This window comes from Sander lucioperca, chromosome 12 (assembly GCF_008315115.2).
Source record: "Sander lucioperca isolate FBNREF2018 chromosome 12, SLUC_FBN_1.2, whole genome shotgun sequence".
Lineage (NCBI taxonomy): Eukaryota > Metazoa > Chordata > Actinopteri > Perciformes > Percidae > Sander > Sander lucioperca.
The window spans coordinates 9345063-9372743 of NC_050184.1; the positions used below are offsets into that span (position 1 = coordinate 9345063).

At 39.7% G+C, this 27681-nt stretch overlaps 1 protein-coding gene across 1 annotated transcript; it reads left to right on the forward strand.

Annotated features, from left to right (window-relative positions):
• Positions 1–12878: 12878 nt before the first annotated feature.
• On the forward strand, positions 12879–26820 carry LOC116040959 (tastin-like). Its single transcript, XM_036008227.1, has 5 exons — positions 12879–13122; positions 20565–20709; positions 23297–23401; positions 24678–24782; positions 26616–26820. Exons 2-5 carry the CDS (start codon positions 20672–20674, stop codon positions 26722–26724), a joined length of 357 nt encoding a protein of 118 aa, XP_035864120.1. The 5' UTR covers positions 12879–13122; positions 20565–20671; the 3' UTR covers positions 26725–26820.
• The last annotated feature ends 861 nt before the right edge of the window (positions 26821–27681 follow it).

Sequence of the window (27681 nt, forward strand, 5' to 3'; positions counted from 1 at the left end):
GAGAGATCACTGATCCCACAGCAGGAGTGTGTGTGTGTGTGTGTGTGTGTGTGTGTGTGTGTGTGTGTGTGTGTGTGTGTCCTATTGTGCCAGCAGGTCATCCTACAATTTTTCTGTTTTATTATTAACAGTGGAAACAGCTAAAAGACTGTGGGCACATTCATATCTTTGCAACAAACCTCACTTTAACACACAAACGCATATACACACACATTTTGCATATACACACACACTTAACATACACACAGGTGTGCATTCAAACACTCATTCATCAGTTTGAGAATCAATTGCTGGTCACTCACACACACACACACACACACACACACACACACACACACACACACACACACACACACACACACACACACACACACACACACACACACACACACACACACACACACAAGCAGACCTCCGTTGCTAATGTACCTCCACTTAGTCTGTGTTTTTACAAAACTGTAATGGATGAGTCCATTAGTGTTGAATAGTTTTCACACCCTCACTTGGCTAAAGTGGGCCGGCTCTCTCACAATAAGAAGAGCTTTCAACACTGTCAGCACTTGATGAAATATATGGAAACAAGGTCACCACTCTCTGTTTTCCATTCTCTCATCTCATACTTTCATTCGTTCACTTACACTTACATATATTATCATACAGTACATTTTAATTTTTGTGTGACATAATGAAATAAAAAATGCATAAATTAATAAATATGTGATCTGCTATATATAGCATATAAAGAGGCAACCGAGCTGAGCATAAGATGTTAAAATGCACCACACTGTAGGAAAATAAGTGGAAATACTTTTCCAACATATACAAATGACATTTTCTTTCAACATCTGAGTGTTAAGTGGGTTTTGACAGAGAGGCAATAGTCTGAAAAAGAAATAGAAAGAGTGTACATTGAGTGTATATGTTGAGCGTTGGCACATCTAATCATGTGTCCAGAAATAGCGTGTAGGTGAGAGTTTGTATATTTTGGGCTTTCTTCAGAAGGACTGAATGTAATTACAGATGAGATTATTTGTCTAGTCTACATTTTATAAATGGTCTTTCAGGCCTGCTGGAGACATATGGATGGGGTTTAGGATAAGAGGAAAATAATAGAGAAAAGGGGGAGGAGGAGTTAGGATCGAAAAATTAGCAACAGGGAGAACATGATGAGGAGCATGAAGGAATGTTAGCAGGCTTTCCCTCTTTCTTTCTTTCAGCCCTTCCATTTCCCTTTCTCCCCTCCATAATTACTGCAGCTAAGTGGGTTTCAGCTGTTAATGGTTATTGGAGATTAGATATGAGACGGTGCTTGGCTGGTTGATCTGTGTATCTAGACTTAACAGTAATATTTGGCTTCAGCTTATAAGGGAAAAGAAATGAAACCGGAGGGAGGGACTGGGACTGGGACTGGTCTGTGTGTATATATATATATATATATATATATATATATATATATATATATATATATATATATATAGGCTATAAGGGTGGATTATGATAGCCTATAGGAAACAGTGTACAAATTACTTTTTACAAGTTAGGAGGAGATTAGAAGGAGAAAATGCAGTTAGAAACAGAAAGAGAAGAAAGAGGAACCAGAGAAGGAAAGAAAAAACGTTTTGTTTGGGCACAATGGGAACATGCTGTATTTGGCAAAGCATATTAGTAGTACATGAATTGGAGGCAAGGTTGGCACTGTAAATCTTGTCAACGCCCTCAAAAAAAGAAATACCTTTAATTTCACTGCTTATATTTTTATTGCTGCCTGTTGCCTGTGCGTTGCAACAGACTTGGGTTTTTTTTTGTCCATAAAAGTGACAAAACGATCTCCTCAGGCTCTTTGGTCCTTACTCCTTTCCGACCCTCCCAGTTTCAAGTAAACTAATGGACATATGTTGTCCACACAGCAGTTTAAAAGGAGACTGAATGTGATTTAGAGCCTAATGTTCAATCAGAATTACAACACAGCTATCAATGTGCGGAATATTGAAATTTAACATTTGTCTCTTTTTAGCCAAACCCTATTCATCCACATAACAATTTCCCAATAGAAACTTCTGAGTTGAAGTTGAAGAGGATCATAGATGTGGGGAGAACAGTTTACTCAAGTGAAAGTATAGCTGTAAAAATACTCCATTACAGGTTCAAGCCCGGCTCTCAAAATTCTACATTGTAAAAGTACAAAATATTACCAGCATATAGTATCAAAAGATAGAAAAATATTCATTATGAATATAGGTTATAGTATGATAGATTTTGGATTATTAATTATTGATGTGTTCACATGAAAGTAGCATTTAAATGGTGCTGGTTGAGGTGGAGCTTAACTAAGTTAGGTAGGTAAGTTTAACTAAATGATTATAGTGTTGGGAATTTTCACATTTTATAATGATAAAATAAGATACACCTCTATTGATCGGGAAAATTCGGTTTTATGAGTTTTGAATAAAAAATGTTAATTTGTAAAGTAACTAGCAACTATAGCTGCAAATGACATGTAGTGGCGTAAAAAGTACAATCTTTCCCTCTGAAATCTTGTGGAATAGAAGTATAACATGGCATAAAATGGACATATTCTAAAGTAAAAGTGCTTCAAAACTGTACAGCACTTGAGTAAATGTACTTAGTTACATTTCACCACTGGGAGAGGATTCTCGTATGTTCAGTTATTCTGTCATGAATGTCTTGTGTTTATGGTCACTTCATCCATCAAGTCAGTCAACGTAATAAAGCAAGCGGATGCAGGAAATTACTTGTTAACTTCATGAGTAGCCGTGAGTTTCTGGATCACAAACCAGAAAACATTCCAATAGCTCATAACTTTGATCAACTCTTTGTTTGGTAAGTGTCCTCTTTGAGGAGGTGTAGTGGCGGTGAAGAAAACGTCATGAAGAAATTTGGAGAAGGTAAAGAGTAAAGGTGAGAAGGAGGTGAGGAGCGATAGATGGGACAAACTGAGGTGAAAGAAGAAGAGGACAGACAACTGTAAGGATGTGACCTCTCTGAGGGAGAACTAAACTGCCACTGGTCAAAGGTCAGAGTCTGGCCTTCAGGGAAATGATCACGCACTATGACCTCATGAATCATCATGGCAGCTATAACTAAGTGTATGTGTGTGCTGTATTCCCATATGTGCTTAATGGTGTGTTTGCTCGTGACTGTATGTGTGTATGTATTAGAGTGTGTCCATTTTCTTATTGATGAATGAAAAGCACTTTCCTTTGGAGTTCAGAGGTTAAATTATTCTACTGGAAACATTTAGACACTCAAACCTCTTTCAGGCACCTGGAAACACACCCCCTACACACACACACACACACACACAAAAGGAAAAAGCCGAGCAGCCTGCTAGCAACCCCCACAGTTGAATTATGTTCTGGATGTGAGTAAATGCAGACCGGCTTCAACAATTGTCCATCAGAGTTGCTCCACCTGACACAGTATGGGACTGCAGGGGCAGATATAGTCCACTAATCGCTGTGCAGTTCACCAGAATAACTGCCAGGAGCCACATTCTCAATCTTAAAGTGCTCATGTTATGCTCATCTTCAGGTTCATAATTGTATTTAGAGGTTGTACCAGAATAGGTTTACATGGTTTAATTTTCAAAAAACACCATATTTTTGTCGTACTGCACATTGCTGCGGCTCCTCTTTTCACCCTGTGTTTTGAGCTCTCCGTTTTAGCTACAGAGTGAGGCATCGCGCTTCTGTTCCATCTTTGTTGGGAGTCGCACATGCGCAGTAGCTAGGTAAGGACAACCAGCCAGTCAGAAGCAGAGTATGAGGGCGTGCCATGCTAGCAGCTAGGCGAGCATTATAACGTGTGTTACAAAGTGACGCACGTTTGTCTCTGAAGTAAAGGCTGGGCTAAATAGAGCTGTTTGGAGCAGTTTGTGAACAGTGTTTTCTGTTGGAGATGGTAAGTCCCTTCGGGGTGGACTTTGGGCTTTTTTACTTTGTAAACCTATAATGTGCACATAAAAGATATATAACACAATAAAGGTAAGGGAAAAAGCCAAAAAGCATAATATGAGCACTTTAAATTTATACTGTTCCAGAGATGTGATCAGGTAATAAAAAAAGCAGGATCCAGGTTGGGTGGTTGTTTTGTCAGTATTGCTTGTATTTGACATGCATTTTAAAAGGTGAAATTATAGACTTTAGACCAGCTATTTACAATACATAATATTACAGCCTCAAAGTGTATCAATAGCTACCTGGATACATTGGATTTTTTGTGATTCCTGACAACAGAACAATTTTTTTAGTAATTTAAAAGTAATTTCAGACATTTCTCTCAGGGGAAGATAATCTCTGCAACAGAAACTATTTGCTCAAACATGTCAGCCAAAGAAATATCAATGGTAAAACTGAGGTGAGAATATGAAGACATTTTGCAGTTGCTTTGACTTTAGAAAAGCAGCCAATTCTCAATAGAAGTGCACCTGTCTCACATGTTACTATGATTATTTTTCATGTGAGTGTGATTCTGATTCTGAGTGTGTACACCTTTGGTTTTAACATGAATATCCCCAGGTGCAAAAACAAAACACACTCTTGGAGTAAAAAAAGCAGAATTGTATTGTATCAGTCAATTGCTCTGCATGAAGAGAAATGCATGAATGTGATTTTTGTTTTTTTCAGTAGAAAACTTTACTCCTCCTGATCTAATTTTGAGCCTGAGAGGGTAATAGCTACATGCTAGATCTGCAGGAGCACATTCTTGAAGTAATCACAGCTAGAGATTGCTGTACTCCAGCCTGTGAAACGTCCTTTAAAGAAAGCAGGATTTAGTTAATGGTTTACTCTCCTCTCAGAAAACAATAAAGGCGGACTACTGATTCTCCTAAAACCTCTTTATCTGGAGCTACTGGCGCCTCTAGCACACACCTTGTCACACTTCCTGATTGTACACTCTGGCTGACACAGATAATTTACAATACAAACATACGAGAGCTGTGTCAATCACTATACTAAATATGTGAATTACAAATACATTCAGACTACTTATAATTTCTGTCAAATATAAATAAGGTTTTTAGTATATATATATATATATACTGTATATTTAAAGCAACGAGAATATGGTAAAATCTGTTTCATGTATTACAGACGAGATATTGCTTTAAATGACAATTTAACAAACTGACAAATTGGATTTGACAAACTGATCCAGGTTAGGAAGGGTGACTAGGGAAATAATGTAGTCACTGAAAGTCCCCATAAGGATACCAAAGATTGTGTGCGTGTGTCCAGTTTCCAGGTCACTACCAGCCACTAACAACGTTCTCTTCTCTAACAGGATCTGACAGGTGAGGAGTCAAGTGTGAAGTGTTTTTATCGACTAAGTTACAGTAACTAGGGCAGGTCTCACTTCCTTTGTCTGTCTCTCTTTCACTTCCTTCCATCTTTTTCACTCTTACCTCTGTCATGTTTCTTGTTCTCTGTCTTTACTTTTGTTTCCTCAAAGTACATGTTTACTTGGATGCATGTTAACAGCCAAATTGTGGAAAACATACAGAGTGGAATGTCTTTTAGGCGGTATTTGATGCACAGCTGTATCCCAGCAGTGCTCATCCAGGCCAGGTAGGTAGTTCACAAAGTCCATGAGTCTCTGTGGAATGTTAGCTGATGTGCTGTCTGATTCCCTAATCCCATAGTGAAGGCATTCTTTGTTCCTGAATATTCATATCACCTCCATCAGTCTGTCAGCGCGAGCGTGCACACACACACACACACACACACACACACACACACACACACACACACACACACACACACACACACACACACACACACACAGGTTAACAGCAGGCTGCCAGGTAATCTGTCACTGCTGGGGGGGGGGGGGTGGTTGCTAACTGGCGATGAAAGAGAGACAAGAAAGGGATTATTAACAAGCATGAGGATAAAAAAAGTTGAAAGGCATGACAGAGAGGAAGAGAGATTGAGAAAGTGAATGACGGAAGCAAGGATATCATGTACTTCATAAATGTATCTTGTCTTGTGTATATTTATATATATACATATACAAATATATGTCTAAAGTTGAATCTTCCCCTCTGAAATCCATGGTCATTCATCACTCTTAATCCTTTAAAACCCTATTTCACCTTAGAGTCAAGGCATGAGCAGAAAAATACCATATTTCACAGCACACAACTGGGTTCAGCTCTCTGATAAGCTTAGTCCTGTCAGCGTCTTGGCTGTGAAACTGTCCAGTTTGTTCGTCTGATAACATGTGAGCCTAAAACTCATGTGTGCTCACTTTTTCTCAACATGTGTATGGGACATAGTCTGATAAGTGCTCAACAACATTTTAACAAGTGAACCTAAATAACTAATTGTAGTTTTCTAATGTTATAGGTGATAAACTGCTAAATGTAAAGCCTGTAAAAGTGATGGTTACTATTTCTTTTACTGGTGGAGGAAGTATTCAGACCAGTTACTTAAGTAAAAGTCCTGCATTGAAAATGTTACATAAATAAAGGTAAGTTGCATCAGGAAAATGTACTTAAAGTATTAAAAGCATGCCGTCACAGCCCAAAGTGACATATTCACAATGCTTGTTTTGTCCAACGAATAGTACAAAATTGATAAGCGATTAATCAACTACGATATAAATACAATAGTAATCTGAAAAGTGACTCGTAACTAAAACTGTCAGATAAATGTAGTGGAGTAAAAAGTACAATATCTCCCTCTGAAAAGTAGTGAAGTAACTAAAGTCCAGTAACTAAACACTAAATAGTACATACATTTGCCAAACAATAATTATGTATTCTAGCTTTTTATTTTCACTTTTTGTTCTTACATTTACTAATGGGTCTGAGGTCTCTTTTCAATAGAAACAAAATTCCATCATTGGATGTGTGGGCAATTTGGAGCTTAACCCAATAATAGTAAAAAATAACTAAATGTCAATATATCCCAGACCCAGCTGCATTGATTTTGACCATTCTTCTTTTAATTTGTGTGAATCCACATTTCTGGATGTTCAATAAAATGACTTTTTTATTGGTGGTAGGCAGAAGGTTGAGAATAGCAGATGTAAAGGGATGGAGAGAGAGAAGGAGGAGCTGGAAGGATTGAGTCAGGGTGGAAGGGTAATGAGGGTTCAATGAGCTGCATTGGGTAATAAAAAGACATGGATGGGAGCAGTGAACAGGTGCTGACCATGTGGACACAGTGTAAAGGCAGTGAAAGCGCACACACACACACACACACACACACACACACACACACACACACACACACACACACACACACACACAGAATCTCTGGCTCTCCCACATACCCACATACACACTGTTGGACAAGACACAGCGCAGGTCTGCAGGGTCATGTGTGTGTCTGTCATTTGGTATGTTTGCATTGTGTGTATGTGGACCTTATGAGGGGCGATGCGTGACGGAGTGAGATTGAAGAGGTTCTAAATTCCTGCATTTCTATGGGGAGTCTTCTCAATTATTTACCTTCCTTGCCCCATGCTTTAATTCTAAAACAGACACACTCTCAAAATACCTGACACACACAAAAACACCACTATGATTCATCACTAAGACTGCACCCTTCATTACAGGCACACACACACACACACACACACACACACACACACACACACACACACACACACACACACACACACACACACACACACACACAAACACACGTCCTTAACTGAACCAGCACCATCCCTGAGCCTAAATGTAACCTAACCAAAACCAATGTCTTAACACTCAAAAAGCGTTTTGTTTTCTACTCCTTTTCATGCATGTGAATTAAGGAAATTCGCTAATGAAATTAATTTTTGTTAAATCTTTTTTACTATCTTGTTGGATATGTTTTCAACGACTGCTGTTGTATTTTCTATGTTAAATGCTGCATGCTAGAAACAAATACAATAGTTGTAGGAAGGACTAAACATTAATACAAATTCTGCTGTTTTACATCGGTATCATCCCCTTGCTTACTTTCTCTTTTAAGTTAGATTACAACATATTTAATGATAACATAGCTACACATCAAGGTCAAGGTCCACATATTACAGTTATGCTATTATTCTGACTTTGCCCTCTCACAATAACTTTGGAGGAAGTCATGAGATCCTGTATTCATCAAAGAGCAGAAAACAGGTCAAACTGCCACTAAAACCAACATGTCTCAGCAACAGGCCGAGGCCACATCAACTGACAAGTAAGTTTATTTTTTCTTTTTTAAACGTCAAAGTCTCACCAAGGATGTGAAAGTCAAATTATGTGAGTATGTAATCCTTCCTCCTCTTTATATTAAATTTACTACTTTTGAGAAAGTGACATAGTCAAAGTTATGTCAGAAATGCATTGTGCCTCCAAGCAAGAGTGATGTTACAGGGCTCCAGACTGCTACCAAATGGTCACAATTTGCAACCATTTTTTAAGATAGCGCAACTATTTTTTACAACTACTCGCACAATTTGATGGCATTTCTTTTTAATTTCATTTTGAAAAATGACCAGAGAGCGAGTCCGCCAGACTTGAACAATGTGCGTGAGAGGGGAAGGGTCCATGAGTAATTAGTCAACTGCGTGGGTAACGTCATCTACACTTGTGTGTCTCGCTTTCGTGGCATCACACTCATTGTCTGTAAAATTCAACCATGGCGAAATATGCACATGCTGTTGCACAGAGCTGTTCTGCACAAGTCTGTGTCATTTTATGTGCAAGTACATGGTTTGAGGTTATGCATCTGTGTATTTGTGCAGCACATACTACCACAACATTGGTCAGGCCATATTAGATTATTAATGCCCAGTGAGTACCACAGAGCTTTCACAGTCAATATGTCATAGTTAAAAATAAACCGTCCTGGTTTCAGAAGGTATTTGGCTGTATGTGGAAACACTGTGGATAGTGCTTGTGAGGTCTGCATGTTGACCCACTCAAAACATTCAAAACAGGCACATATGTACAATTAGGGGTGGGGGAAAAAAATCTATTCTTAGATTCATCGCAATTTTATCTTGAAAGAATATCTGGGTTTGAAAATTGTTTGTTCAGATAGTGTAAGTACTCAACAAAATATATAACATACATAGGTATGGTCATTTTTAGACATTTTAATGCAGAAATGTTACATATTGTACCTTAAAAAGGCCGTTTTCTCAAAATGGGCTTTTCTCATACTCTGAGCCAAATGGAGTGATAAAAAGAGATATCCCAAAAAAACTTAAAAAACCATAGACATTATAAATGGACCAACAGATCCTGTTGCTCTGGACGGAGACCAGTGAAGGCTATTAGAAGCACTTTTCCGGTGAGCGCTGAGCGTTACTGCGCAGCCTCCAACTGAGAGAGACGACGTAAATGTGACGTGAGCAACCTGTCTGAAAGTTGTAAGTCTTCTGGTAGCTGTGCCAAGAGAAATCTCAATCATTCCCAATCTTGCAGAGACGGAGATCGTAGGTATATGTAAAGAGAAATGGGCACATGCTAATTATTGCTAACTAAAATGCTAGTTAACATTAGTAATTAAACTTAAACAGCTAATGTAAGTCGAAACTGCCTGCGAGCTTCTCCTGTACTATATGGTAATTACTCTACTATGCGACAGTAAGTTGCGTGGTTATAACACAATATGTGTTATAACCGAAGTGAATATATACGGTGTGATAAACTAAAACTTGATAGAGGACGTTATGGAAGTTGTGAAAGCGGGAGATATGCACTCATATACTAACACTGACTCAGAAGTAACTCCACTCCCAGACTCAGTGCCAAGTACACCTGCTACAAAAAAAGGGAAAACGGAGCCCACTCTCTCTGAGATGCAAGATAATATTGTAAGTCTTGTGGCCGAAAAAATTAAAGAAAATGCCGACGGTCTCGCAATAAAAAGAATACTGATACAACTGAGGATTTGAAGAAAACATCAGAATTTCTTTTCCAAGAAGTATGTGACACGAAAAAAGATATTACAGCGGTCAAACAAGTCAGTGATGACCATCAAAAGAGAATAACAGTAATGGGAGATAAGATAAACGAGATGGAACGTTACGGCCTACCAGAGCAAGAGGGGGAGGATGTGAAGCAGCGTGTCGTGGACGTGGATCGACGAAAGAAATGCTGTGGAAATGGAAAGGAAAGGAGTCTGAGTTCCTCAAGATAAAAAAGCTGAAATTTCTCAATGTTAGAAAAGCACAGTCTCAGGGGTCAGATGTATATAATCTTATGCCTGTTTGTTACAATTTATTAATATTCAAAAGGTGAAGAAAGGCATTTTGCACAAGGTTCATTTAACACTAGTTTTTCTAGATACTTTTTTGTTCTATTTTTCAACCTGTCTTTGTCACTTTGTTCATTTAGTGTAAGGGGTATACGAGAACAGGTAAAGAGGAAGGCTATTTTTTATTTTGTAAGAGTTTCAAGGCAGATTTTTATTTTCTTCAAGAAACGCATGCCTTAGCTTCAGATTTCAATTTTTGGAAAAGTCAATGGGAAGATAACATATGGATGGCTTATGGTAATAAGAACTCTGCTCGTGTAGCTATTCTGAAAGGATCCTTTCTTAAAACAGTTGCCAGAGTTCCAGATCAAATCCAGTTCACTTGGAATAACAAAGATTTATCAATAAGATCCAGGATTGACTTTTGGCTTATATCAAATGAATTAATAGATAAAGTAAAAGAAGTCAAAATACAACCTTCAATCTTCACTGACCACAAAATTATATCTTTGCATACAAAGAACCAGTTAATTAGATGTAATCCAAATTTCTGGAAATTGAACAATACACGTTTATGTAATAAAATCTTTAAATAAAAAGCAAAGGAAATTATTAATGAAAATTGGAGGAAAGCTCAAGAAGAAAAAATGTATGGTCAACAATGGGAATATGCAAAATTTCTGATTTGGAATATGGCAATTAAAAAAGGTAAAGAAATAGCAAAAGAGAAAAGATTTAAACAAGATAGAATACTTAAGAATATAATTTCTATTTATGAAAAAGACAATATGTCTCAAACAGATATCAATAAATTAACCGAATTACAATCTGAGTTGGAAAATGTATATCAATATTTAGCATGGGGGGTTTTTATCAGGTCTAGACGGAGATGGCTGGAACATGGTGAAAGGAACACTAAATATTTTCATAGTTTAGAAAAAACAAATGCCAGTCTTAATAATATACATAAACTTAAGATTAAAGAGCAGATATAAACATCCCCTTGAAATTTCAAATTTTGTGGAAGACTTTTATAAAAAATGATATTCCGAGCAAAATGGCAGTCTTAACACATTTGATTTTTTCATCTCTATAACAAACGAGGCACGAGGTATTGACCAAACTCAAAAAGATATCTGTGATCAAGCGCTGTCACTCTATGAATTAAAAAAAGAATGTTAGTAAACTGAAAGATAATAAAGTCCCAGGTAATGATGGCCTTACTGGTGAATTTTACAAGGAATTCCAAGATCATATTTCTGAATTTTTACTTCACGTTTTCAGAGAGGCTATAGGCGTTGGCAAACTTCCACCAACTATGTGTCAGGGTATAATTGCCTTGATCCCTAAACCTAATAAAGACAAACTTGTGCTTGATAACTGGAGACCCATAACCCTAATTAATAATTATACAAAATTATTCTCTCACATTTTTGCACAAAGACTCAAGGCAAGTCTAGACACAATTATAGATGACTGCCAGTCTGGATTTATGCAAGGAAGGCACATCAGTAACAATATTTGTCTGATTTTAGATTTGATTGACTATAAGGATTACATAACAGACAACAGCTACATTTTATTCATAGACATATATAAAGCCTTTGATACTGTAAAGCATGTTATTTGATGTGCAAGATTTTTTTTGGTTTTGGTGAATACTTCAGCAATACAAACTTTGTATAGTGACTGCAATAGTTCAGTTAAACTTCTGTGGGAACAACTCATAGATTCAACATATCCCGTGGTATAAAACATGGAGATCCTGCAGTCCCATTCTTTCTAAGTTTCTCTTAGTAATGCAAGTGATGGCCCTACATCTGTACAATGACAACTTTCAAGGCATTAACGTTGTAGGGAAAGAAATAATATGTTGCCAGCTAGCTGATGATACAGCCATTTTCTTAAAAGATGAATTTCAGGTTAAAAATGTTATTGACTGTCTTAATGTGTTCTCTAAAATTTCAGGATTGGTGTTAAATAATAAAAAATTTACCCTTTTTCCACTCAAACAAAGCAATATACATACAACCGAATTTGAGGGTATTCCTGTTAAAGAGGAAGTAACATACTTAGGAATTAATATTTGTAAAAATCAGACAGAAAGGATGAATTCCAATTTTTAACCTCTCATTCCAAAAGTCAAAAATAAATTTGATAGATGGCTCATGAGAGATTTATCACTCAAAGGTCAGGTACTTTTATCCAAAACTGAAGGATTATCCAGATTAGTTTATCCAGCCAAAGTCTTAGATGTTCCAAAACCTTTTATTAAGAAAATTGATTCTACATTATTTAATTTCATATGGAAAAATAATAAAATACTTTATGTAATCCTTACAATCAAATAGGTTTGAATGTTCTTGATTTCCATACATCTAATATAATTTTCAAGGTGAACTGGATTAAACATTATATAAAAAATAAAGATAAAATGTGGTATTTTCATGTTTGTATGTATGTATGCATTTAATGTTTTCAATGTATTTATGTTTCTTTACTGGAATAATAAAGTTTTTTGAAAGCAAAAAAAAGAAGAGAAGCTTACCCCCTTGAAAAAAAAAATGAAAATGAAAGTGAAAGTATGTGAAAGTGTAGCTGTGTCAGCTTTGCCTTAGGATGGCGAAGGCATATCCCGCCCTACTCTGCTTTCCTCTGCTTCTGATTGGCTTACCCTGTTATTCGTACCCTTACCTTAACCAATCACACTCCTTTTTCCACAACATGACCAATCCAACCAACGAAGGCACGAGTACCATGCAATCAGAGGCACAGTAGGACGGGTTATGCCTTCGCCATCCTAGATAACGAAAAGTTGCTGCCAGCAAGGAGGAGAGCACAACTACGAGGATAAAGCCTGCAGCCTGTGTGAATTACAAACAGTTGAAGGATTTCAACTTCACCTAGACTGATAAGAGTAAGATTGATGCAGTCTGTGTACTTAATCGTGTACTTATATGTGTGTCTGATTTAGTAACTTGCTATTATGTCGGCCTGCATGCCATGTCTTTTGTTAGGGCAAGCTGTAGGCTATGGGTTTCCACCATAGACAGTATATAAACTGGACCAACAGATCCTGTTGCTCTGGACGGAGACCAGTGAAGGATATTAGAAGCAGTTTTCCGGTGATGGCTGAGCGTTACTGCGCAGCTTCCAACTGAGCTCGAAGACGTAGATGTGACGTGAGCAACCTGTCTGAAAGTTGTAAGTCTTCTGGGAGCTGTGCCAAGAGAAATCTCAATCATTCCCAATCTTACAGAGACGCAGAGCGTAGGTATATATATGTAAGGAGATAACATAGGCACAGGCTAATTATTGCTAACTAAAATATGGCGTTATATATGTGTCACATTCCTGAGCGAGTAATTGTATGTTTTGAGCACAGAGAACTATATTTTGCAAGCGCATTACATTGCATTTTGAACAGAAATGTACACTCGCAAAAAATAATTCAGTTTGAGTAAACAAAAACCTATTTCGTGCACAATAAATGTATTTGCATGTCTTTCTCTGCTCGCAGGTAGACGCTGCTGCGCTCCGGTCATGTCTCCCTCGCTCTCAACCTCTTCTCTCTACGCGCTCAACTCTAGACACGCTCGCTCAGATTTTCACAGCGTTACAAGTGTGCCACAAAACCAACCAATCGCAGAATCAAAAGGTCAATTCTGATTGGCTGTTCATCTCCAATTAGATCCAAGTAGCAGGAAAGACATCTACAGGGAAACAGTCTTTGACGCAACACCTGCCGTGATGCCCCAGCAAGGGGTATCTCTGCTGTAGCCAGGGGGTACTTGGAAAGATTGTGGAGCAGCTTAACTAATTAAAATAATTGAATTATGATTGATTTAAAACAATATATCAGCTAAAACAGCTTAACATATGTTTAAACATATAGCGAAGTAATCAATGGTAGAAATAAACAGCTAAAAGTGGCCTACTGACTTAACTAACAGTTGAAATGATTAGCTAAAAGTAATGGATGAATTTTGAAACATTAACCACACTTCAAGTAAAAGGCCTAGCTAGCTAGTAGAATTTCTGACCAAACCAACCTAAATGTTTACAGTTCAATTGCATGAAAATGTAAGAATATTCACTTTAATATGATAAATAGTGTGAATACATTGGGAATTGATAGGGCGGGGTATGTGAGTTTATATGACAGGGCTGTGGGGGGACCTCAGACCAGAAGGGTTGGAAAGCACTGACTACAGTATTTTATATTATTGACCGACCGGTATATTACAGACATGCCTTAATAGTTGTGTTAATCACAATACCGTTGTTTGAATTACATATCTCCGTGTGTGACTAACGTCATCCTTCACAAGCAATCTAACATTAGCCCAGCATGGATAAAGTCCAGCTATGCATCCAACGTATTCATCCGAACACACCTAAAATGTCACAATCCAGCCACTTGTAAGAAGTTTGTAATACTGGTTACATAGTTATCGTGTTTTATTAACCTTAATTCTGTTTGCCAAGGCTATATATTTTATTGGCTTGCAAAGTAGCTATCCGATGCTAACGCTAACGTTAGCTAGCTAATTTATGTCAAAAAGCAGTAGCTAACTAATGTTACTGCCAAGATATGGTTTCATTGTAAGACAGCGTAAACACATGACAACACTTGACGAGTCTTACAACACCTCTCTGGTCTCTAGTGAAATCATATCTTGGCAGTAGTTAGCTAACGTTTCTGCTTTTTGAGATAAATTAGCGTTAGCAACGGATAGCTCCTTCGCAAGCTAATATAGCAATATAATTCAGGTTAATAAAATACGGTAATGTAACCAAAGTATTAAAAACTACTTAGCTACATGTGGCTATAGTGTGACAGGTCTACTGCTGTTCAGTCTCGCATTGCGAGACCTAGCTAACTTAGCTAGTTATAGTGCTGCGAGGCCTGTTCAGATGACATGTCGGCTGCAGTGTGTGAGCTAGCTAGATTGCTTGTGAAGGATGAGTCAAACTAACGTTAAACACACAAGGAGATATGAGTCAAAGAAAACAACGGCATTATAGTACACACAAATATTAAGACAGGATGACAGGATGTCCTGACATTTCTGTGATATAAGTCAATAATACAAAATACTGACCGAAATGTGTTTTAATCCAGTAACATTAGTCGAACAGCTCCACTGTAGTCAGTATTTGCTGTACCAACAGGTGTAAACTGAAAAAGACTGTTCCTCCTAGATTTTTGTTTCCTGCTACTTGCGATCTAATTGGAGACGAACAGCCAATCAGAATTGACCTTTTGATTCTGCGATTGGTTGGTTTTGTGGCACACTTGTAACGCTGTGAAAATCTGAGCGAGCGTGTCTAGAGTTGAGCGCGTAGAGAGAAGAGGTTGAGAGCGAGGGAGACATGACCGGAGCGCAGCAGCGTCTACCTGCGAGCAGAGAAAGACATGCAAATACATTTATTGTGCACGAAATAGGTTTTTGTTTACTCAAACTGAATTGTTTTTTGCGAGTGTACATTTCTGTTCAAAATGCAATGTAATGCGCTTGCAAAATATAGTTCTCTGTGCTCAAAACATACAATTACTCGCTCAGGAATGTGACACATATATAACGCCATACTAAAATGCTAGTTAACATTAGTAATTAAACTTAAGGAAAAGTCTGTGTGATGTTGAAACCTGCCTTCAAAGGGGGGTGTTTTTAAATCCACATCCAAACACACAGTGGTCCCACAAGGGCTCACCCACATCCAATGTGTGGAAAAGCATCCATCTCTGTTTCCTGTGGCGGTCATTGGGGTTTTAGTGCATGTTATAGCGCGTTTTGTCAGCAGATGCCGGCAAAGTGCCATTGTCCGATCCGTTAAACAGCTAATGTAAGTCGAAACTGCCTGCGAGCTTCTCCTGTACTATACGGTAATTCCTCTACTGTGAGACAGTAAGTTGCATGGTTATGACACAATCGTTAGCCTATTTTTACAAAAATGTCTACTACGGAGCCATAACGTGAGATACAAATGGTAATGGAGCCTTTTATACATTGTCGTGTTTCTTTAGAAATAAACAATGGACAAATAGAGTCTTTGAACGCTTCAGATGTAAAGTTATTCGCTGTCAAAGTGGCGCCAAAATGAATGGCAGTCAATGGAATGCTAACGGGAGGTGATGGCTTGTTAGCATCAAAATGGCGCCATAGGAGCTACGCATTCCGAGGAGAAGCCAAGGGGGTAAGCTTCGCTTCAGAGCTCGAACCTCCTATGGCGCCATTTTGATGCTACAAAGCGATCACCCGACGTTAGCATTCCATTGACTGCCATTCATTTTGACGTCACTTTGACAGCGAATAACTTCACATCTGAAGCGTTTAAAGACTTTATTTGTCCATTGCTTATTTCTAAAGAAACACGACAATGTATAAAAGGCTCCATTACCTTGTACCTCACGTTATGCCTCCGTAGTAGACGTTTTTGTAAAAATAGGCTAATGATTGTGTCATAACCAAGCGACTTACTGTCGCATAGTAGATGAATTACTAATATGAAGTAGCAAACCATGTTTTTTTGAACAGTTAACACGAATTGAGGGCTTTCAAATGCTATCTTAATACTTGACAACTCTGAGACTTCTTGAAGAAGATATTTTTCTACATCTTTCCTTACTTTTTCGACTTTTTAAAAACTGGCTAAAGTTAGTGGCTAACGCAAACCACTTTCTGATACCCTAGCTAGCTGACTGTTACTTCTTCTATTCGGCCAGTAGCCCTCGGTTGACCCACATATTCTCGAAAAATAGACGAAGAGGAAGATATTAGCAGCATAATGCAATCATACGCCAAGAAGGCTCCGCAGGTCGAAGAAGGCGAGATGGAGGTAACTTTACTGGAGCAGGAGGGCTCAGACTCGGCGCTACCGGTTGCCAAATGCGCCGAAGCTGCGAGCCGCCAAGAGAAGTAAAACAATTGATGACAACGGTCAGTCTCTACCCAATTCTGTTCTGCTAACAGTAATGGAGAGGATTGAAAAGATGCAAGAAGAGTCACTGAGGAGGTTGCAGTCGTTGGAGGAGACAGTTAAACATAATACTTGCTCCATAAAAAGTGTCACTGACGCTATGGAATGTCTGGGGAAACAAATAAAAGAAGCAACAGACAAAGTGAAAACTAGAGAAAAAAGTTGGATTCCTGGAGAAAGAAAACGGTGTGCTCCGTGACAGGTGCAATGAACTTGATAATTACAAGAGGAGGTGGAATCTACGTGTCGCTGGGGTCAAGGAACAAGCAGGAGAAAATGTAAAAAAAATTATGGTGGACCTACTCAGCCAGGTCTCACCAGACATCGCAGACCAACTGGCCTTTTCCGTGGACATCGCTCACAGAATGGGACCCCGCTCGGGAGAGGCACGTTCCAACCGCCGTATCATTATGCAGTTTCTATCACGAACCCACAGGGACAAGATTTGGAAGGATGCCAGAACATTGACTGTACTCAAGGAAAGGAAAATCTAAATTTTCGAAGACCTGACTCAAGATGCCAAGGATGCCAGGAACAAATTGTGGCCGCTGGTCGAACAGACGAGGAAGGAGGGGAAGAAAGCGGGCTTCAGAGGACATTTCGCACATATTGATGGTAAAAGGGTCACAGTGAATGACATGTAAGCGAGAGCTCTGAGCTGCTCTATATGCTTAGGCTTAGGCTTGCACATGTGAGTCTTAACTAAGGTAAGAGCAGGCTTGGATAACAGATTTACAGTGGTCATGACTTTTAACGTTATCTGCTCTACCTCTGGGTGGATTATTCATATCAGGAGTAAAAAAAAAAAAACAACTACCAGCCAGGTTCTACTGTAAAAATTAAACAGCAACAAAAATCTGATTTAAAAAATAAAAATAAAATAATAATAATAATCTAAAAAAAAAAAAAAGGATTTAATTCCCAAAAAAAGTAAGTATTTTCAAAGGGTTTACCTGCTGTATTTACAAAGTCACCTAAGGTTATCTACGTATTTATTTTCTACTTTTGCTAGTGTGAATAATTCACACAGAAAGCTTATGGGACAAATTGGGAGCTTCTAAAATATGAGTTGGGAAAGTTTCTCAGGAGGTTTGGTGCTGATTTGGCCAAGAACAGACGAGCAGTTGAAGACGAGGTTATTGAAAAGCTAGCGTTTCTTTCTCAACAAGAGTCTCTATCTAATGAGGAAAGATGTGAATATACAAATTTACAAAATAAATTAGATGACATTTATAAATCAAAAGTTAAGGGAGCCTATATAAGGTCAAGAAAACGATGGATGGAAGAGGGTGAACAAAACTCAGCCTACTTCTTTAGACCTGAAAAGAGTAAAAATGTACTGGCTAGCCTACTGTAGATCAAATTAAGGTGGAGGGAAAAATTATTGAAGATCCAAGAGAGTTAGCTGTCCACTGCTATAATTTCTATAACAATCTATACACATCTAATTACTGCGAGGTAACAACTAAATAATTTATGGACTCTATCAGCCATTGTAGAATTATATCCCCAGAAGATAGAGACTACTGTGATGATAGCATATCCCAAGAGGAGGTGTTGAAGGCGATTAAAAATCTCAAAAACAACAAGAGCCCAGGGTGTGATGGTATAAATGCTGAATTATAGTTTTAATAATTATTAATTTATTGTGGATAATTATTAATTTTGTGTGGAAAAACAAAACTCACTTTGTCAAAAAGTCTGTAATAATGAACACAAATCAGTGTGAGGGCTTACATTTTTTGGACAACTTTAAGCAACACCTTCAAAATCAACTGGCTCAGACAATTCATTAATAATCCAACATCACTATGGAATTTTATTCCAAACTATATTTTCTCTAAAATCGGTGGCCTGAATTTTCTGTTATTAAGCAACTATAATATTAGCAAAATCCCAATCAAACTGTCCAATTTTCATAAACACATGCTTTTGGCTTGCTCTCTCTTATTTAAACTTCTCACTTCATCGATATTACATTTGGCATAATAAGGACATTCTCTTCAAAAACAAATCTTTATTTTTTGAAAACTGGTACAGGAATAATATTTTACTTGTTGGCCAACTCTATGACACAAATGGCAGACTGTACAGTTATTCCGATTTTTTGCGGAAATGTCAAATTCCTGTTTCGGTTAAGGAGTATGCAATTGTCTTTGATGCAATTCCTTCTGGAATCAGAATGCTGCTGGGAGGCATTCATTTCCCATGGCCACTGGCTCACAATATGGATTTATCTGATACTGCTGTGGGGAGTTTATGCTTTTCGGTGGTGCGCCGGACGAAAAATAAAACAATTAGGACTTTATACGAAAAAGATATTGTTACTATTCCTTATATCATCCCATATTGGAACAGTTTAATAGAGAATGTCTCTTGGAAAAACGTTTGGTCTTTGCCTTTCAAATATATGCTTACTAATAAAGTGAGAGAAGTTACGTTTAAATTAATTCACAGATCTTTTATTTCTACTCGCTAAATATCACATCCATAAATGTAAGTTCAGGGGCTCTAAACCTTTCTTTCCTGTGTTTGAAAATGAAGTCAATGAATATTTGGACTCTATAAGATAGTCAAAGAACTGTAAAGCTCTTAAGACTGTGCAGTTATATTCAACAGTTTTGACATCAAGTGACTGAATGATATTGGAACTCTTCTAACTGTAAGTGATGCTATGAATTGGACTGCTTGTTGATTAGCCTCGCTGGACTTTGCAGACTCCCTGGGATATGAGTTGCTTATGTATTTATTTTGTAGTTGTGTGTGTATTTGTATGTGTTGTTTGTAACTGCAAATGCTCTCAATAAATGAATTGAAAAAATAAAGTACCAATGGTTGTGTAGAAACATTTTAATCACATGCACATTTTCATGATACAGCGCTGATAACCTCCGCCATCTTGGTCAGACTTTTTTTGTAACTCCCGCCTCCAAACACAAACACGCGGACCTGATTGGTTCTCGAGTGGTCCTCATTTGAATAAAGTTAAATTTTCGTCAACTTTGTTTCGCTTGCCTCTGTGATTCGCTCTCATCTCGCCCAATCAGGGTGATTTTCGTCTCCATTCAACCTCAATGAGAGCGAAGTGAAATTTCGCTGTGTGGAAACCATAGACTGTATAATATTAACAGTCTATGGTGGAAACCTACCGTAAGTTTCATTGACACGGGCTTGCATACAAATTGGATATCTCCATGCATACTGGGACATATTGCTGATCAAGGTCAAGGTCCACATATTACAGTTATGTTATTATTGATTAACTACTGACTTTGCCCTCTCACAATAACTTTGGAGGAAGTCATGAGTTGCTAGAGTTTGAACACGTTGATGTACGTAAGTCAGAGGAACTGAATGATTTTCTGTATTTTTCAGGGAAATTCTTTTCTGGTTGGTGACTTGTTGACTGTTTAAATGCTTCAAATGAGAGTCCTGTATTCATCAAAGAGCAGAAAACAGGTCAAACTGCCACTAAAACCAACATGTCTCAGCAACAGGCCGAGGCCACATCAACTGACAAGTAAGTTGATTTTTTTTCTTTTTTGAACGTCAAATTCTCACTCACATAGGATGTGAAAGTCAAATTATGTGAATATATGTAATCCATCCTCCTCTTTATATTGAATGTACTACTTTTGAGAAAGTTACACAGTCAAAGTTATGTCAGAAATGCATTTTGCCTCCAAGCAAGATTGATGTTACAGGGCTCCAGACTGCTACTGGTCACAATTTGCAACCATTTTTTAAGATAGCGCAAACACAGCGGCCTATGGCGAAAATATGTGACGGATTCAACTTTTGGAGAAATGCAACCCAAAGTCATGCTACAGAGGCGAATCATGCAACCAGTAATCAGACTTGTCAGTCCATTTTGAGGCGGTGTAAGCGGCATACAGTTTTAAAACACTATGGAGGGTAAAAACAAATCACAAGCACCTAACTTCCCAGGAGTTTGTGACAAAGACTGGTACAGCTGACTGTTTCCTGCAACAAGCTCCTGCACCAAGCACTGTGGCTCTAAGATATTTTGGTTATGTTGGATGTTTGATACAGAGTGAAATTAAATTGAATCAAATGACTGACATCCAAAGAGAAGAACTGTAAATACCATTTTAAAACTCACCAATAATGTTAAAGATGTTTAAAGTGTTACATTTTGTAATTGTAATCTGTGTTTAAGGCTGCCTGAGCCACAAAGACCAGTCTCTCCTGCACCCAGCAATGATTCCATAAAAAGTGACTTGTCCAAGAATGTACCTCTCAACTTCCGTAAAGAAGAATCAGGGTAAGACATTTTGGTTATGTTGTATGTTTGATAAAGAAAGAAATTAAATTTGATGGCATTTCTTTTTAATTTCATGTTGAAAAATGAGTAGAGAGCGAGTGTGCCAGACTTGGCCAATGTGCGTGAGAGGGGAAGGGTCCATGAGTAATTAGGCAACTGCGTGGGTAACGTCATCTACACTTGTGTGTCTCGCTTTCGTGGCATCACACTCATTGCCTGTAAAATTCAACCATGGCGAAATATGCACATGTTGTTGCACGGAGCTGTTCTTACAATGTTTTTGTGAAAATCATGATGTTGCAGTCCATAATCCATTTGAGTGGTGATCCGCAGCCGAAGATCATCCATTTTGTTTGCTAAAGACCGAAAAAGAGCGTGGAATATTCTGCGCAGTGATAGCTGATAAGGAATTAGCCTTAGCTTAACATTAGCTGTCCTCTTTCCCCCCACCTTGTTTACGGTCTCACCCCGTCTGCGAGCACTTCCGGGCAGCGGAGACAGGTTGGTAGTCCTCGTCAGTGTTGTAGTACTCGTTCTCATCACTAAATCAACCGTATTTTTACTCAGTGTTGACTTGGTTTTGCATGGAAATGCTGACAAAAGACGCATACCATGAGGCTGCGTTCACATACAATCAGGCGGTTGTCAGGCGGTCGTCGGTCGGTCGCCAGGCTGTCGCCAGGCTGTCGTCTGGCGGTGGTCTGGCGGCGGTCTGGCGGCGTTCGGGCTGTCGTCGGGCGGTCGCCAGGTGGTTGGCAAAAACGCAAGTCTTCCCATTAATTTTGAATGGGGGTAGTGGGTTTAGGCTATGGTAGTGGGGATGCAGGGTGGAGCCAAAAAAAACACAGCGGCCTGTGGCACAAATATGAGACGGATTCAACTTTAGGAGAAATGCAACCCAAAGTCATGCTACAGAGGCGAATCATGCAACCAGTAATCAGACTTGTCAGTCCATTTTGATGCGGTGTAAGAGGCATCCATTTTGTTTGCTAAAGGCCGTACATTGGTGTGGACAATGCTGCGCAGTGATAGCTGATAAGGAATTAGCCTTAGCCTAACATTAGCCGTCCTCTTTCCCCCCACCTTGTTTACGGTCTCACCCCGTCTGCGAGCACTTCCGGTCAGCGGAGACAGGTTGGTAGTCCTTGTCAGTGTTGTAGTACTCGTTCTCGTCACTAAATCAACCGTATTTTTACTCAGTGTTGACTTGGTTTTGCATGGAAATGCTGACAATAGACACATACCATGAGGCTGTGTTCACATACAATCAGGCGGTTGTCGGGCGGTTGTCGGGGCTGTCGTCGGGCTGTTGGCGTAAACGCAAGTCTTCTCATTAATTTTGAATGGGGGTAGTGGGTTTAGGCTACGGCGGTGGGGATGCAGGGTGGAGCCAAAAAAAACACAGCAGCCTGTGGCAAAAATATGAGACGGATTCAGCTTTTGGAGAAATGCAACCCAAAGTCATGCAACAGAGGTGAATCATGCAACCAGTAATTAGACTTGTCAGTCCATTTTGAGGCGGTGTAAGAGGCATACAGTTTTAAAACATTATGGAGGGTAAAAACAAATCACAAGCACCTAACTGCCCAGGAGTTTGTGACAAAGACTGGTACAGCTGACTGTTTCCTGCAACAAGCTCCTGCACAAAGCACTGTGGCTCTAAGATATTTTGGTTATGTTGGATGTTTGATACAGAGTGAAATTAAATTGAATCAAATGACTGACATCTAAAGAGAAGAACTGTAAATACCATTTTAAAACTCAACAATAATGTTAAAGATGTTTAAAGTGTTACATTTTGTAATTGTAATCTGTGTTTAAGGCTGCCTGAGCCACAAAGACCAGTCTCTCCTGCACCCAGCAATGATTCCATAAAAAGTGACTTGTCCAAGAATGAACCTCTCAACTTCCGTAAAGAAGAATCGGGGTAAGACATTTTGGTTATGTTGTATGTTTGATAAAGAAAGAAATTAAATTTGATGGCATTTCTTTTTAATTTCATGTTGAAAAATGAGTAGAGAGCGAGTGTGCCAGACTTGGCCAATGTGCGTGAGAGGGGAAGGGTCCATGAGTAATTAGGCAACTGCGTGGGTAACGTCATCTACACTTGTGTGTCTCGCTTTCGTGGCATCACACTCATTGCCTGTAAAATTCAACCATGGCGAAATATGCACATGTTGTTGCACGGAGCTGTTCTTACAATGTTTTTGTGAAAATCATGATGTTGCAGTCCATAATCCATTTGAGTGGTGATCCGCAGCCGAAGATCATCCATTTTGTTTGCTAAAGACCGAAAAATAGCGTGGAATATGCTGCGCAGTGATAGCTGATAAGGAATTAGCCTTAGCTTAACATTAGCTGTCCTCTTTCCCCCCACCTTGTTTACGGTCTCACCCCGTCTGCGAGCACTTCCGGGCAGCGGAGACAGGTTGGTAGTCCTCGTCAGTGTTGTAGTACTCGTTCTCATCACTAAATCAACCGTATTTTTACTCAGTGTTGACTTGGTTTTGCATGGAAATGCTGACAATAGACGCATACCATGAGGCTGCGTTCACATACAATCAGGCGGTTGTCAGGCGGTCGTCGGTCGGTCGTCAGGCTGTCGTCAGGCTGTCGTCTCGCGGTTGTCTGGCGGCGGTCTGGTGGCGGTTGGACTGTCGTCGGGCTGTCGTCGGGCGGTCGTCAGGCGGTTGGCAAAAACGCAAGTCTTCCCATTAATTTTGAATGGCGGTAGTGGGTTTAGGCTATGGTAGTGGGGATGCAGGGTGGAGCCAAAAAAAACACAGCGGCCTGTGGCACAAATATGAGACGGATTCAACTTTAGGAGAAATGCAACCCAAAGTCATGCTACAGAGGCGAATCATGCAACCAGTAATCAGACTTGTCAGTCCATTTTGAGGCGGTGTAAGAGGCATACAGTTTTAAAACATTATGGAGGGTAAAAACGAATCACAAGCACCTAACTGCCCAGGAGTTTGTGACAAAGACTGGTATAGCTGACTGTTTCCTGCAACAAGCTCCTGCACAAAGCACTGTGGCTCTAAGATATTTTGGTTATGTTGGATGTTTGATACAGAGTGAAATTAAATTGAATCAAATGACTGACATCTAAAGAGAAGATCTGTAAATACCATTTTAAAACTCACCAATAATATTAAAGATGTTTAAAGTGTTACATTTTGTAATTGTAATCTGTGTTTAAGGCTGCCTGAGCCACAAAGACCAGTCTCTCCTGCACCCAGCAATGATTCCATAAAAAGTGACTTGTCCAAGAATGAACCTCTCAACTTCCGTAAAGAAGAATCGGGGTAAGACATTTTGGTTATGTTGTATGTTTGATAAAGAAAGAAATTAAATTTGATGGCATTTCTTTTTAATTTCATGTTGAAAAATGAGTAGAGAGCGAGTGTGCCAGACTTGGCCAATGTGCGTGAGAGGGGAAGGGTCCATGAGTAATTAGGCAACTGCGTGGGTAACGTCATCTACACTTGTGTGTCTCGCTTTCGTGGCATCACACTCATTGCCTGTAAAATTCAACCATGGCGAAATATGCACATGTTGTTGCACGGAGCTGTTCTTACAATGTTTTTGTGAAAATCATGATGTTGCAGTCAATAATCCATTTGAGTGGTGATCCGCAGCCGAAGATCATCCATTTTGTTTGCTATTGACCGAAAAATAGCGTGGAATATGCTGTGCAGTGATAGCTGATAAGGAATTAGCCTTAGCTTAACATTAGCTGTCCTCTTTCCCCCCACCTTGTTTACGGTCTCACACCGTCTGCGAGCACTTCCGGGCAGCGGAGACAGGTTGGTAGTCCTCGTCAGTGTTGTAGTACTCGTTCTCATCACTAAATCAACCGTATTTTTCCTCAGTGTTGACTTGGTTTTGCATGGAAATGCTGACAATAGACGCATACCATGAGGCTGCGTTCACATACAATCAGGCGGTTGTCAGGCGGTCGTCGGTCGGTCGTCAGGCTCTCGTCAGGCTGTCGTCTGGCGGTTGTCTGGCGGCGGTCTGGCGGTGGTCGGGCTGTCGTCGGGCTGTCGTCAGGCGGTTTTCAGGCGGTCTGCAAAAACGCAAGTCTTCCCATTAATTTTGAATGGGGGTAGTGGGTTTAGGCTATGGTAGTGGGGATGCAGGGTGGAGCCAAAAAAAACACAGCGGCCTGTGGCACAAATATGAGACAGATTCAACTTTAGAAGAAATGCAACCCAAAGTCATGCTACAGAGGCGAATCATGCAACCAGTAATCAGACTTGTCAGTCCATTTTGATGCGGTGTAAGAGGCATCCATTTTGTTTGCTAAAGGCCGTACATTGGCGTGGACAATGCTGCGCAGTGATAGCTGATAAGGAATTAGCCTTAGCCTAACATTAGCCGTCCTCTTTCCCCCCACCTTGTTTACGGTCTCACCCCGTCTGCGAGCACTTCCGGTCAGCGGAGACAGGTTGGTAGTCCTCGTCAGTGTTGTAGTACTCGTTCTCATAACTAAATCAACCGTATTTTTCCTCAGTGTTGACTTGGTTTTGCATGGAAATGCTGACAATAGACGCATACCATGAGGCTGCGTTCACATACAATCAGGCGGTTGTCAGGCGGTCGTCGGGGCTGTCGTCGGGCTGTTGGCGTAAACGCAAGTCTTCCCATTAATTTTGAATGGGGGTAGTGGGTTTAGGCTACGGCGGTGGGGATGCAGGGTGGAGCCAAAAAAAACACAGCAGCCTGTGGCAAAAATATGAGACGGATTCAACTTTTGGAGAAATGCAACCCAAAGTCATGCAACAGAGGTGAATCATGCAACCAGTAATCAGACTTGTCAGTCCATTTTGAGGCGGTGTAAGAGGCATACAGTTTTAAAACATTATGGAGGGTAAAAACGAATCACAAGCACCTAACTGCCCAGGAGTTTGTGACAAAGACTGGTATAGCTGACTGTTTCCTGCAACAAGCTCCTGCACAAAGCACTGTGGCTCTAAGATATTTTGGTTATGTTGGATGTTTGATACAGAGTGAAATTAAATTGAATCAAATGACTGACATCTAAAGAGAAGAAGTGTAAATACCATTTTAAAACTCAACAATAATGTTAAAGATGTTTAAAGTGTTACATTTTGTAATTGTAATCTGTGTTTAAGGCTGCCTGAGCCACAAAGACCAGTCTCTCCTGCACCCAGCAATGATTCCATAAAAAGTGACTTGTCCAAGAATGAACCTCTCAACTTCCGTAAAGAAGAATCAGGGTAAGACATTTTGGTTATGTTGTATGTTTGATACGGAGAGAAATTAAATTTGATGGCATTTCTTTTTAATTTCATGTTGAAAAATGAGTAGAGAGCGAGTGTGCCAGACTTGGCCAATGTGCGTGATAGGGGAAGGGTCCATGAGTAATTAGTCAACTGCGTGGGTAACGTCATCTACACTTGTGTGTCTCGCTTTCGTGGCATCACACTCATTGCCTGTAAAATTCAACCATGGCGAAATATGCACATGTTGTTGCACGGAGCTGTTCTTACAATGTTTTTGTGAAAATCATGAAGTTGCAGTCCATTATCCATTTAAGTGGTGATCCGCAGCAGAAGAACATCCATTTTTTTTGCTAAAGACCGAAAAATAGCGTGGAAAATGCTGTGCAGTGATAGCTGATAAGGAATTAGCCTTAGCCTAACATTAGCTGTCCTCTTTCCCCCCACCTTGTTTACGGTCTCACCCCGTCTGTGAGCACTTCCGGTCAGCGGAGACAGGTTGGTAGTCCTCGTCAGTGTTGTAGTACTCGTTCTCATCACTAAATCAACCGTATTTTTACTCAGTGTTGACTTGGTTTTGCATGGAAATGCTGACAATAGACACATACCATGAGGCTGCGTTCACATACAATCAGGCGGTTGTCGGGCGGTCGTCGGGCGGTCGTCGAGCGGTGATCGGGCGGTCGTCCGGCGGTCGTCCGGCTGTCGTCCGGCGGTGGTCGGGCGGTCGGTCTTAAGGCGGTCTGGCAAAAATGCAAGTCTTCCCATTAATTTTGAATGGGGGTAGTGGGTTTAGGCTACGGCGGTGGGGATGCAGGGTGGAGCCAACAAAAACACAGCAGCCTGTGGCAAAAATATGAGACAGATTCAACTTTTGGAGAAATGCAACCCAAAGTCATGCAACAGAGGCGAATCATGCAACCAGTAATCAGACTTGTCAGTCCATTTTGAGGCGGTG

Bases quoted from the DNA above. Each gene is read 5' to 3' on its own strand.
- LOC116040959 (XM_036008227.1), top strand. From the start codon at position 20,672: ATGTCTCAGCAACAGGCCGAGGCCACATCAACTGACAA. The intron at 20,710-23,296 runs GTAAGTTGATTT...TCTGTGTTTAAG, and splicing joins GAGGCCACATCAACTGACAA to GCTGCCTGAGCCACAAAGAC. The intron at 23,402-24,677 runs GTAAGACATTTT...TCTGTGTTTAAG, and splicing joins TTCCGTAAAGAAGAATCGGG to GCTGCCTGAGCCACAAAGAC.